At 41.1% G+C, this 12,146-nt stretch overlaps 1 protein-coding gene across 8 annotated transcripts in view; it reads right to left on the reverse strand.

The window, feature by feature from the left end:
* Positions 1 to 12,146, reverse strand: part of ccdc88ab (coiled-coil and HOOK domain protein 88ab) — a 51,179-nt gene that overhangs the window by 7,460 nt on the left and 31,573 nt on the right. For 4 of the 8 annotated variants that reach the window (XR_015096841.1, XM_086092608.1, XM_086092607.1 and 1 more), the window contains exons 15-33: positions 11,128 to 11,311; positions 10,910 to 11,040; positions 10,461 to 10,754; positions 10,171 to 10,353; positions 9,821 to 10,099; positions 9,619 to 9,743; positions 9,260 to 9,398; positions 9,010 to 9,186; positions 8,295 to 8,456; positions 6,836 to 7,113; positions 6,621 to 6,764; positions 6,330 to 6,516; positions 6,038 to 6,183; positions 5,862 to 5,954; positions 4,952 to 5,154; positions 4,727 to 4,843; positions 2,439 to 2,516; positions 708 to 947; positions 470 to 523 (exon numbers count right to left, since the gene is read on the reverse strand). Coding sequence is in view for 7 of the 8 variants with exons in the window: in XM_086092608.1 (XP_085948734.1) it covers positions 470 to 523; positions 708 to 947; positions 2,439 to 2,516; positions 4,727 to 4,843; positions 4,952 to 5,154; positions 5,862 to 5,954; positions 6,038 to 6,183; positions 6,330 to 6,516; positions 6,621 to 6,764; positions 6,836 to 7,113; positions 8,295 to 8,456; positions 9,010 to 9,186; positions 9,260 to 9,398; positions 9,619 to 9,743; positions 9,821 to 10,099; positions 10,171 to 10,353; positions 10,461 to 10,754; positions 10,910 to 11,040; positions 11,128 to 11,311 (3,214 nt within the window). In the remaining variant the exon portion in view is untranslated. The remainder of the gene's footprint in view (positions 1 to 469; positions 524 to 707; positions 948 to 2,438; positions 2,517 to 4,726; positions 4,844 to 4,951; positions 5,155 to 5,861; positions 5,955 to 6,037; positions 6,184 to 6,329; positions 6,517 to 6,620; positions 6,765 to 6,835; positions 7,114 to 8,294; positions 8,457 to 9,009; positions 9,187 to 9,259; positions 9,399 to 9,618; positions 9,744 to 9,820; positions 10,100 to 10,170; positions 10,354 to 10,460; positions 10,755 to 10,909; positions 11,041 to 11,127; positions 11,312 to 12,146) is intronic. The other 4 variants (XM_086092605.1, XM_086092606.1, XM_086092609.1 and 1 more) reach the window with 4 other exon arrangements.

Below are 12,146 nucleotides of genomic sequence, written 5' to 3' on the forward strand. Positions count from 1 at the left end.
CAAAATGATCTGTCTGCTAATAAAGAAGATTCTACTCATTAGTGACTTTGCATTGAGTAATATGTCTCGCCATATAAATTCCTGGCGGGCTAATTACAGGTTTGAGTGGATTTTTATAAATGCATTCTGGGAAGTCATCAGCGAAGCAGCACCCGTGCTTACCACTAATGCATCAAAGACCTTTCCATAATTAAGGAGACCCAGTGAGAGTGTTAAGAGAAGCTTAAGAACACATGTAAATAATGATAAAACATGTTCATCTGACTTAACATGTGCCCTGAATAGCGTCTTGCAGACTGCAACGGAGTCAATCCTACTTTGGACAAGGCTTCGCTTTGCTCACGATCAAAATGGCCGCTGCCAGACTTAATGAAAGAGGCAAGCGGGGGGCCTGAAGATTCTCGGGGCGGGATGGGGGAGAAACTGTTGACCTGCTTTTGACAACGTTCTGATTCCCAACTGAGCTTACCTTGACTCTTTGGATCATCCGAGGAGCCGGCGACATCCTCGCAAGAAGCGTTGTCTGTTGATGAAAATGAACTTGTAATGCAAAATATGGCCGCTTACATTTGTTTATTTTGTATGCTAAAAATGCTTATGGGTCAATGTGAAAACTTCAGAATTTTACATTGCCCATCTGTCTAGGATACCTGCAAAAGTGCATTAGCTTAATGCTAACAGTCAATTTCACCTGCGTGTCGTATTACCTTTGACTTGGAGCCTGTGCGTGGCCTTCCTGTGGGTGGAGGAAGGCAGTGTGAGGGTGGCGCAGTCGATGGCGTTGGTGGAGAAGGCCAGCTCCTTCATGCGCTGGCCGCCACCCACTCCACGGCGCCCGCCGCCCACGTCTCCTGCCTCGCCGCCGCCATCCAGGTTCTCCGTGCTGCCTGCCCAGTCGCCGCCCGGACCCCCGGCCACCGTCATGGTCTGGAGGAGGTCGTTCATGGCTGCGCATGGACGTAATTGGATTATGTTCTGGTCCAAGATAATATAACTTTCTTAATATTTTATTACATTTAAAGTGTTTTGTGTTGGAGAATCAAAGAAGTCAAATTATTCTAATATGCGCCCGATCCAAAACACAGCACAACCAAGCAATGGCGCATGCAGGCAATTAGTTTAATAGCAAAAAAATGTTAGCAGCACTCCCTGGACACAACATTAGGTACAGTGCAGTAATCTTGTGAGATCCAATAAAAAAGGATGGCTCAAACATTCTGCCTTTTTAATTAAAGTAAAAATGACATCCAATTGAGATATTAAGGAATCAGATGAATTATAATCATAAATATTTAAAGTATACATTCATCTGTTTGAAAATTTGATTTGGGTGACTATTCAGACAAATTATATAAAATAATTTCAACCGTCAGGATAAATGATATGAGGAAAAAATGTTTGTAATTAGAGGGGGAAAAATATATTTTATTTTGGCATTTGTAAAAAATAAAAATAAAAAAAAAAGTAATATGTGTATATATATATATATGTATATTTTACACTTTGCCACTTCCTGCTTTTTCACACCAACTTTCATGGGTTTTATGAAATTAAATGTTTTAAATGTGCAATTTTTTTTAAAATCATACCTCTCCATCCAAACAATGATAAATCAAATATCTCACCTAACCATAGTATGTAAATATTCTACATTGAAAAAAAGACCACATAAAATCTTATAAATGCACTTTCAATGAAAGCTCAGTATTATCTTGGCAAAGCATTTGTCTTGGATCTCTTTGGCTTGTACAGTCAGGTACACTTAATGTTGTGTGAAGCGAGTGCAAAGTGCAATAAAGACGGCGCGTTTCTCTTGCCGCTGTCTTTCTTGCACTTGAAGCGTGACGGCAGGCAGAGAGCTGCAGTTATGTACACACATTAATAATCAGGCATGTGCAATGGCGGACCAAGAAGATGAACGATCCAAAACAATCCAAGGTAAAAGCGCCGTTTCAAGTCGTCTAGAATGGCGGCAAATCACAGACTTACTGAAATACATTCACACACACAGACACAAACTCACTCGTACACTAACAAATTCGCATACACATTCACTCAGCTCACCCCACACAAACTCGCACACACCAAGCACATTTCATTGCAAAAGAAGCACAAAGCTGCCCAGTGATTCCAGCAACACAAAGTCAGACAGGCGACACTCAATCAAAGAGCCTAAAAAGAGAGAAGAACTCTCATCTATGGGGGTTAGTTTAGTCTCGACTACATCATCTCTGCTACGTGAAGCACTACACACGAGTGACTAAAAGAGGTGACGGTTTACAGAGGAGGACGGGTCATTGATGTTAGCGGCATGGGCGTCAGCAAATTACAAACGTGCGCTTACACCGACACACACACACACAAGACATCAGTGAGCGGCCCTGGCTGGTGACGGGAGGAGGAGGAGGAAGAATGACGGCTAAGCGAGGCGGTCTTACACATGGAGCGCCGGTAGATGGCCTTGGCCTTGTCTTTGTCCTTGGATCTGTTCCTCATGAAAGGCAACCTTTTTAAAGCTGCCACAGTGCAGCCACACACAGGCGGACAGACAGACAGACAGGGTGGCAGTGGGGTGACAGAATTAAGCAGAGGGAGGGTAAAAACAGGGGAGGGGTACGTTGTTAACGTGATGAGAGGCAGCAGGGAGCGAGCTGACACCCTGCACACTCTACAAAGTCATCAGAAAAGCATCTACAAGTCTTTTTTTATACACCCACACGCCATCTCGTAGCTTAACCGTAACAGCAAGCTACATTGTATCCACAACAGTGTTCAATTAATACCTACGCAAACGTATGATCTCCACCAAGGTACGGCAACTAGACATTTTTCATTATAGTTCTGTTTCTACCTATTGTTAAGACTAATAGCATAGTTGCATTTTCTTTTCTTTTGCAACATTTTCAGAAAACAAGACGAAAAATTAAGGTTTTGGCAAATACTTTGGTTTTGTTTCAACCACAAGTTAAAAATGCCTTTTATCAGGCAACTAAATATTATATATGTAATGTTAATTAAATATTGAAAAATAAATAAATTACAAAATGCAAATACAAAAAATTGTCAATTCTAACAACAAAAAACTGAGAAAATATACCAAAAACTTAAAAACAACAAACAAAAAAATAATTTACTTTTTCTAATGAAGCAAACTATATGTTGTTTAATTGCATATATTTATAAAAGTTGTAATTATTGACATTTTATTTCAAATGTATTAGTTAATAACTCAATTATCAAAAGACTGGTGCAACGTTTTTCTGGGATTCATAAAATAGTAATATTTTTAAAACTTTGCATCAGCAGATGGAAAATTGTCTCATAATTAAAAAACAAAATGAAAAAATTATATAAATAAAATGAAAAATAAGATGATATATTGTATATTTTTTGTACTTAAGCATTTTATTTTAAGAATATTAATTTATAATATTATTTAGATCAGGTTGTAATTTGGCTGTGGTTTACTTGTTTATATAAGTGATGCACATTAAAAAGCCTTGGCGGAGTTCTCTGTTCTCCATGCAAGTGTACATTAATGTTGTGGCTGGATGGTGTGGAAAAAAAACAAACACTCATCCACCTCCACTAAAACTCATGAAAACAACCTTCATGCACATTTCACACATTTCCCGAAACAGCACATTTTAATCAACCAAAATGTGCTGTTACAATCAAATCTTTGCCACTTATACTGTAACTAGCTAGCAACACCTAAGAACACTTCCAACTACGACAACACATCGTACAACGTGCCAAGTGTCAACCACAATTGCAAACTCTCACACTCGCTGATTTCTAATTGAACATCACAATCTCAACACGCTACACAGTCCAATGCCACGGCGACATGACACAAACAGACGATGGCAATCCATTAAAGGGTGCAATGAGGGGAGCAGAGATACGCTTGTTGTTTATTACATAGTCGCTGTCAGGCTGAAACCTGGTATATCCGAATATGGTCAATTTGATATTTTTTCCACACAGATACTATTGGTATATCTCCATGTTGCCTCTTACTTTTAAGCATAATTAACCCATCTTAAGTGTTGGAAATAGCGTGAGAACAAATCTATTAACTTACTTGAACACTGACTGAGATGTGTTGTGAAACGCAAGAACTCTTATAAATATATAAAGAATATTTTTTATTTTCTTTCAAGAAAATAATAGTTAGTTTAAATACCTTTGAGTGTTTTGTGCAAAATGTCCGTACTGTGTAACAAATTGGTGTTTGAGTTTTTTTGCCAAAAATTAGCACTTGTACATGACTTTGCGGATTTCCTGAAAAGTCGTAATTTTGGAGATATGAGAATTCCGCCCAACAGCGACAATATACACATTACATTTGGTTTCCTTGGTTGCAAAAGACTTGCACCTTACTACGACGCTGAACGATTAGAAGAAAATCTAATTGGGATCCTTAAGGTTTGGCGGAGGTTTTCTCGCTATTAAATTCCATTCTAGTTAAAGTATATTTTTTTAGTAAGCACGGGAAATGTTAAGTATGATGCTTTGCACCATTTAATAATAATAATGGAGCCAATGTCGTAATGGTTTGATTTTTCTTTACAAATGAACTGCACACAACAGCCTGTTGACTAACAGCTAATTAAACATTTACATAAAGTATTCTCAGAGTTACTCAGGTGTTGATTGAGTCAACCTGGTGGCCTGGGCGCAGCTCAGCTGTAAACCGACCAACACACACAATGGAACTCACGAAAACATGCCCTGAGAGAGGTGAGGGGTGGCTCGCAAGCCCCGCCCACCCTCTCCGTCCGCAGCATACCATTGGAGGAGCCCTGCTCTTGGGCAAGGCACCGTTGGCCTCTCCTCCCTTATGCGCAGAGAGATATGAAATCCAGGAGTTAGAGAGGGAGGAGCCAAGCGCAGTGACATTGGAAATGACCTCGGAACCTCAGTGTGTATGTGTGCTTGTACTCACTGCTGCTTCTCTTGTGTGATAACGTGTCGTCCAGGGAGTTGGACCCAGAGCCGACCGAAGAGCTGTCCTGGCTGTCGCCGGGGAAAGACAGGAAGCCGTCGCCGCACTCTGAGCGAGACGGCGTCAGCGTGAGGGAGCGCATCCTCTCCCGGCTTTTGGGTTTGATCAGCTTCTTCATCTTAAGCGTGATCCAGTTGCCGCGCCTGAAAAAAAATAAAACATGCCGCTGACGTACGATAAAGAGCTGAGATACTAAGGAAAAATTGGCTTTTTGATAGTTCCCACCACCAACCATGGAATAATATTACATCATAATATCACTATAATATATATAAAATAAACTCAAATGTTATTCAAATAAAATGCTGTTGAATGAATTAAAATTCTATTAAACACAATAAAATCAAATTTTACATTTATCTAAATCCAACAAGTTAAATAATTTAATTAAATAAATTATGAGTAAAATTAATCAATCAAATCATATCTAAGGAAATAATTTCATTTGTTAGAATTATAATCTGTTCAAATATAATACAATTAAATTCATGAAAAATTTAAAAACTGTCAAAAAAACAATTAAATGAATAGAAATAGAAGGCATTCTTAATTAAATAACAGTCAAACAAAAATGTGAACCTTGTTAAAGAAAAACATTTAAATAATCTTATTTAGATCAAATTGATGACAGTGTAATAAGTAAAATACATTTAAGTAACTCCAAAATAAAATACATTAAAATCAAAAAGTAAAATGAATGAAAATATGTTTTTTAATTGAAATAAAATTAACAATAAAACAATTAATTAATTAAAATTAAACAATGAATGAAACTAATCAGTATAAATTTAAGCTAATGCATTCATTATGTATATGTTACCTTTGAGCTTCTTTAATAGCTATTTCTAACCTGCGTGGAGGTGAAGGATCATAAAACTTGTACTGGTCCATGATTTTCTCCTCCAGCTTCTCCTTCTGCCTCCTCAGTTCATTCAGTTTGTCGCTAAAGAGAAAACGACCACACATGCTTGCATTTGGAACATACGTCGCTTTAGAACAACAACAACAAAAACATTATAAACTTACATGTATTGTCTCTGCTCGACATGGAACAGGTCTTTGCTCTCCATGGTCTGCTCTAGCAGCGTGCGGTTCTGCAGCATCAGGGTCTGGATCTGATCCAGCAGGTGTCGGTTCTCCTCCTCCAAGTTGCCCTTCAGCTGACTCAACAGCTGAGAAGGACATTCATAAGAAAATTAAGTTCCTTAATAGCAATACAGCAAATTAATCATGGTGTCAAACATCAACACTTTTTAGTTGTTCACAATTCAACATGAGAGCTTTTTGGACCATCTGTAGTTCTTGACTTGGTCCTCACCTCACACTGGTTGGTGAGTTTGGTGGACGTGATGTCCAGCTGTTGGTACTGCTCCTTCAGCTTGGAGAATTCGGCCTCCAGCCTGGTCTGCTCAAGCTTGGCGCCGTTCAGCTGACTTTTGATGCTCTTGTGGTCCAACTGGAGGTTCTCGTTATCCTTCTGCAGTTGGCGGTACGTTGTGTTCAGTCTGTTAACAAAAAAAGTGTGTTAATGGAGAGGACGTTTTGATGTGTTGCATACATACAACAGGGTCAAATTTGATCATTGTTTTTTTGAGTTAGGTGCACACACCTTTCATTTTCCTCTTTGAGCAGTTTGCACTGGTCGGCCGTAGCTCGGTGGCCCTGGTTCTCTGAGGACATTTTGTCTTGTTGCTCCTTCAGGTTCTTCTCCAGCTCCTCCAGATCTCCTTTCCTCTGAAAGAGCTGCTTGTACCTGAGAGAATAAATCCCTCTTAGTGTCCTCCTCATACATAAAAACGTTGCTTCCAATGCCCATATCCTCACTTATCCTCCAGGTCACGATGCTGCTGCTCCAGACTCTTGTGGGAGCTCTTCAGGCCGCCATGCTTGCCGATAAGCGCCTCATATTCGGAGGCCTGCCTCTCGTGGAGCGCCGCCAACTTCTCGTGGTCGCGCAGGAGCAGCTCGTACGTGGACCTGAGCTCCTCCTTCTCCCGCAGCGCCCCCTCGCGCTCGCCTTCCACGCTGCTCTGCTGGCCCTGCAGCTGAGCGTTCTGCGCCATGAGGGCAGCGGCCTGCGAGCTCAGCGTGGAGTGATCCACCTGGGGGGAAACAGACAAGGTCCACATGACTGTGTGAAAACAAGAAAATAAAACAGAGGGAATACAGGCAGGTTAATGAGGAGACTAAAGGAACATATTTAAAGACGATTCTGCAGGGGGCAGTGAGTCTCCATTTGTATTATTTTGACTGGGTTTTAATAATTATGTAGCAGTTAATAGCAATATTGTAATACAATTTGGATGGAATTAATGTATAATATAATTTTAAATGACATTATTGGGGAAAAATGTAGTACCTTAAATTACTTGTTAAAATTAATATCATTTAATTTAATAAAATCTTATGAAAATGCATTTTAAAGAATAAATGATTAATTACATTAATACAAAAAATGAAACTATTTAAAAATAAACTTGTTATGCTTAAATTAAATTCTTACTAAAATATATTTAAATACATTTCAATTGAAATTCAAGTCTCACTCACATAGAACAACAAGAAAAATAATTAAAATGAAATTGAATTGATTATTCACATGTTTATGAAAGATCATATGACATTTTGAGCCAATATGGATATGGTACAATCCTATTCTATTTTATTCAAACTAGTTTACTTGTCACGGAATCCCTTAGTGTCAGTTAGTGTGACAGACAAACAAGATAACATACGCTCCCTAATACAAGAAACCCTCTTAACCCATCAGACGTTTGAGCAAGGCACACCCCGTGAGAAACAAACAACCAAAAAAAAACCTGTGAGACTCCGCTGCCAGTCAGTGTCAATCCCGTGTCCCATAAGCTGGCTTTGAAAAGCTGCCAAACAAGGAGTTCAGGTCTAAATCCATAGTGAGGGAGCTAAGCAGGCTGGCAGGGTTGGGACAGAGCCAAAGAGGGGCAGCTTCAGACTGACTAATGTGGGGTAAAATGCTTTTAAATAGGCCAGCCCTTTTGGCTTGTGACCAAGTGCAAAAGCTTCCTGAGCTTGCAGTATATTGCTTTTAAAAGCATTTTGAAGGCACCTTGGATCAAAGACCTCTCATTGACTGCATATTTGATTACATGAATACAGCTCATTATATAAATTAACGGTTTCAAATGAGAACCATGTCAAGACCTCTTTTCTGTCCTTGATATATGCCACAGACAGTGAGCTACAAAGAAGTGTTGATTAGAATGCTCCCCCCGAACTACAGTTGTCTATTGTTTGTTTACATCACCTGCAGCTTAGCGTTCTGAGTCTGCAGCGTGGTGTTATTTTCCTGCAGAGAGGCGGTCTGTCTCTGCACGGCCACGATCTGAGCCTGCAGGTTGGAACTCTGCGTCTCCAGTTGTTTGAGCTGGCTCCTCAGCGCCGCCTTCTCCGCCTGCAGCGTGGCATTCTAGGAGGAGGGTTGAAAAACAAACACAAATTAGTAACTAGAGAATGTGAATGCTGAAGAGCCCATGCTGAACTGAAATGCTGTGGAATTAACTGAATTGCTGAAAATTTCAAAACGCTGAAATAGTACTAATATTAGAAGAATTACTCAAATGCTAACATACACCAATATAGCAAGTATGAAAAAAGTACTGAGTGAGCTAAACAATAATTTGAATCGTCTGAAAATGTGGAAGAATTGTTTCAATTTGGGATTTTTGCATGGAAAATGTGGAATGCTGGAAAACATGGGGTTTTATGAATGCGAAAATATTAATTCCCTTAAGATATCCTGAATGAGCTGAACAATATGAAGTTGGAATGGTTTGAATGGGTTGAGAAATGTGGATGGACTGGGGACACTGCAAAATGTAATTTGGTAATTTAGCCGTGAAAATGTAGGAATTTTAGAAATATGAACATTTAACTCTTAATGTGACCTAAATGAGCTGAACAGTTTGATGTTGGAATGGATTAAATAACACCACTATCAATGTTTACAGAGGCTGACTCACATTCCGCTCCACCTCAATGAGTCTATCCTTGACCTTGAGGAGCTCCCTGGTGGCTTCGTGGCTCTCCTTTTCCCATTTGCTGAACGCCTGGGGGTCCTCCACACCTCTAGGGGGCGAGCTCAGCACCATCCTCTCCTCCTCTTCCCTTTGACGCAGCGCTTCGTAGTTCTTTTTCACCTGAGAACAAAGCAGCGAGGTTCATTAAAAAAAAACATTTGGAACTTTTTGTTTGGTGTGTATGTATCTTTACGGTCTTGAGTTCCTGGCGAAGCTGTTGGTTCAGGTTGGACGACTCCTGCAATCTGGCCTCAAGGGCGGCGATCTTTTCCTCTTTGATCTCCAATGAGGACTTCAGCGTTGACTCCAGCTTGCTTTCTAGGAGTTTAAACCTGGGAAATAGAGATAGGGGATTTACTTCACAAATTCAAAAGTAGCGCACTACAGATTCCTTCCCTTCTTAACAAGACAATGAGCTACTTTTCAGCTGACGCTGCAACAACTGTTTAAATATATGTAAACAACTGTTTAAATATATGTCACCCAAGTCTAAATTCTCCCAGTTGCACTACCTGAGTTGAGAGAACGAGTTCTAAGTGAATTTGTGGATACCTGTCGTCCGAGTCCTCGTCGAGCAGCAGCCTCTCCTTATTCAGTCCAATCTTTTCCAGCTCATGCGTCAGTTTTTCCAGGTCGTTGTTGATCTGCTGAGTGCGCAGCTTCTCGCTTACCAACTCCTGATCAAAAACACAGGGAGGATTTGTTTAATTTTACTCCTCCAAAACAGGCCATTTCTTCGTCTTGCCCCACAAACCTCTCTGAGTGTGATGAGCGTCCTCTTATCAATGGTGCCTTGTTTGACCAGTTCCTTCTTCTCCTTCTCCAGGTCTTTGACACGCGTGCATGAGTCCCGGAAAAAGATCATCTCCTTACCCATGGTGCGGTTCTCCTTCTCCAGGCCAGAGATTCGCTGGTTGCTGTCATCCAGCTTGGAGTCGCGGATCTCGGCCTGCTGCCTCAGCCGCTTATTCTCCTTCTCCAGGAGCTTCTTGTCCTTTTCCAGTTGGGAGCTCTCCTGCTCTAGAGTTTTGTTCTGGAACAATGATAGTAGACAAGTGAAAATTTTAACTTCTGTTATCATTTCGGCGTCATTTCTCCACCCACCTCCTGCTCCAGCTGCTCCAGGCGCTTGCTGGAGATCTTGAGCTCCTCCAGGTTGCGTTGGAGGGTTTGGTTCTCGGACTCCACCTCCTGAAGCTCGGCCTCCAGCTGCTGGATCTTCTTGCTGCTGTTCTCTAGCGCCTTCTGCAAGCGCTGGTTTTCCGTGTCTAGGCCTTGGTAGCTCACCTAGGGTGATGGAAGCGGTCAGAGTTGAACATAGCTCACCGGATGTGATAAGTCGAAGGCACCATTAAAAATAAAACTGGTGGAACAGTTTGGTGGTAAAGTCTCACCTCTAATCTCTCCGTCTTCTTGGAGGTGGCTTTGAGGAGCTCCAGGCTGCGCTTGAGCTGGCTCTTCTCGCTCTCCAGCTCCCTGTTCTCAGCCTCCAGCTGCACGGCCTTGGCCCCGGCTGAGCGGAAGCTCTCGGCTGAGCGCCGCACCTCCAGGTTCTCTTGCTCAAGCTGCGAGTTCTCCTTCTCTAGTGCCTCCAGCTGGAAGGCCATGTTCTTCAGACCGTCCAGCTTCTTCTTGAGGCGCCGGCTCTCCGCCTCCAGGTCGGTGTTCTCCTTCTCCAAAGCAGACACCTGCAGGTGGAACAAACAAAGAGGGCTATTATTTTTGACATTTTTAATGTTTTGAAAAAATGTTTACAAAAACAACAAATTTAAACCTCATCTACCCGCCAGTCTGTCAAGTAAAAAAACAAAACAATGTGAACCTGGAGCACCAAAGAACCAACCTTCGCGCAGGTGATTCCCAGACTGGCCACTTTCTTCTGCAGACTCTCCTTGTCGCGCTCCAGTTTCTGTATCAGAATCTCCAACTCCTCCGCTCTCTCGCCTTTCTCTTTCAAGGCCTCAAGTTCTTTTCCTGCAGACAAACAGCCGCCGTGTTGATCCGACAGAGGAAAAGAAAACATACACACTCGAGAAAGCGCTGGTCGAGACGTTTGCTCACTCAGCTGTTTCCGTTCAAACTCCATCTTGTTGAGCTTGCCCGTGGTCTCGCAGATGGACTCGTGGAGGATGCGGTTCTCCTTCTCCACGTCCTTGACGCGAGCCTCGGCGCCGACCTGGCTGCGCTGGCGCAGGGATGACACCGTTTGGCTTAGGTGCTTGTTCTCCTGCTCTAGACCCTTCAGCTGCAGAGACAACACCCATCAACTCATTCATGCAACATACTAGGGGTGTTTTTTCAATTCAGTACAGAGGAATAGTCCCCACACAAAACATAATGGGTATGGGACAGGAAGTGTAACTAGCATGGTTAGTGTTTTCATAGTTTAATAATTCACACGGTTCAAACTGTTACTATTGCACTTGTCAGCGTTTGTGACTGTGCTACATAGAGTTGAGTCGTCTGCATCCTTCATTACTTAAAATGAAGACAAACTATTTACAAATATACTTTCTTAAAATAAAAAATTAAAATATAAAACCTCTCTTTAAACTTTCAGAGAAAAAAAAGACTATTGATGACGCACTTTTAGAAAATAACTTTTGCTGGCGTAAACAAAACAAACTATTGATATTGAACTTTCCTAAAGAGAACAAAACTATTGATGTTGCACTTGCCTAAAAAGAAGACAAATTATCGATGTTTAATTTACCTAAAACAAAGACAAGCTATTTATGTTCACTTTACAAAGAAGAAGACAGACTGATGTGACACTGCACTAAAAATAAGACATATTAATGACATACTTTCGTAAGAAGACAAACTTTTGATGTTGTACTTTACTATATGGTTTAAAAAAAAGAAAAAGAGTACTTGCTCCAACTCAGTGTCACGAAGAGCTGGTGCACAGTGAAAATCCCGTAACAATGTAGTAAATGGCAGTCAAGGCCAAAATTACCATAACTAACAAAAAGCTAGCACGTTTTCTAAAGGTTTTGTTCTCCGAGACATAACCAGTGGCATAATGTGGTAGCACTCTGGCCAGTGCAAAACAAATTTGCTTCATGAGACGATGGGAG

This window comes from Leptonotus elevatus, chromosome 13, assembly GCF_054856555.1.
Source record: "Leptonotus elevatus isolate MCC_2025b chromosome 13, RoL_Lele_1.0, whole genome shotgun sequence".
NCBI lineage: Eukaryota > Metazoa > Chordata > Actinopteri > Syngnathiformes > Syngnathidae > Leptonotus > Leptonotus elevatus.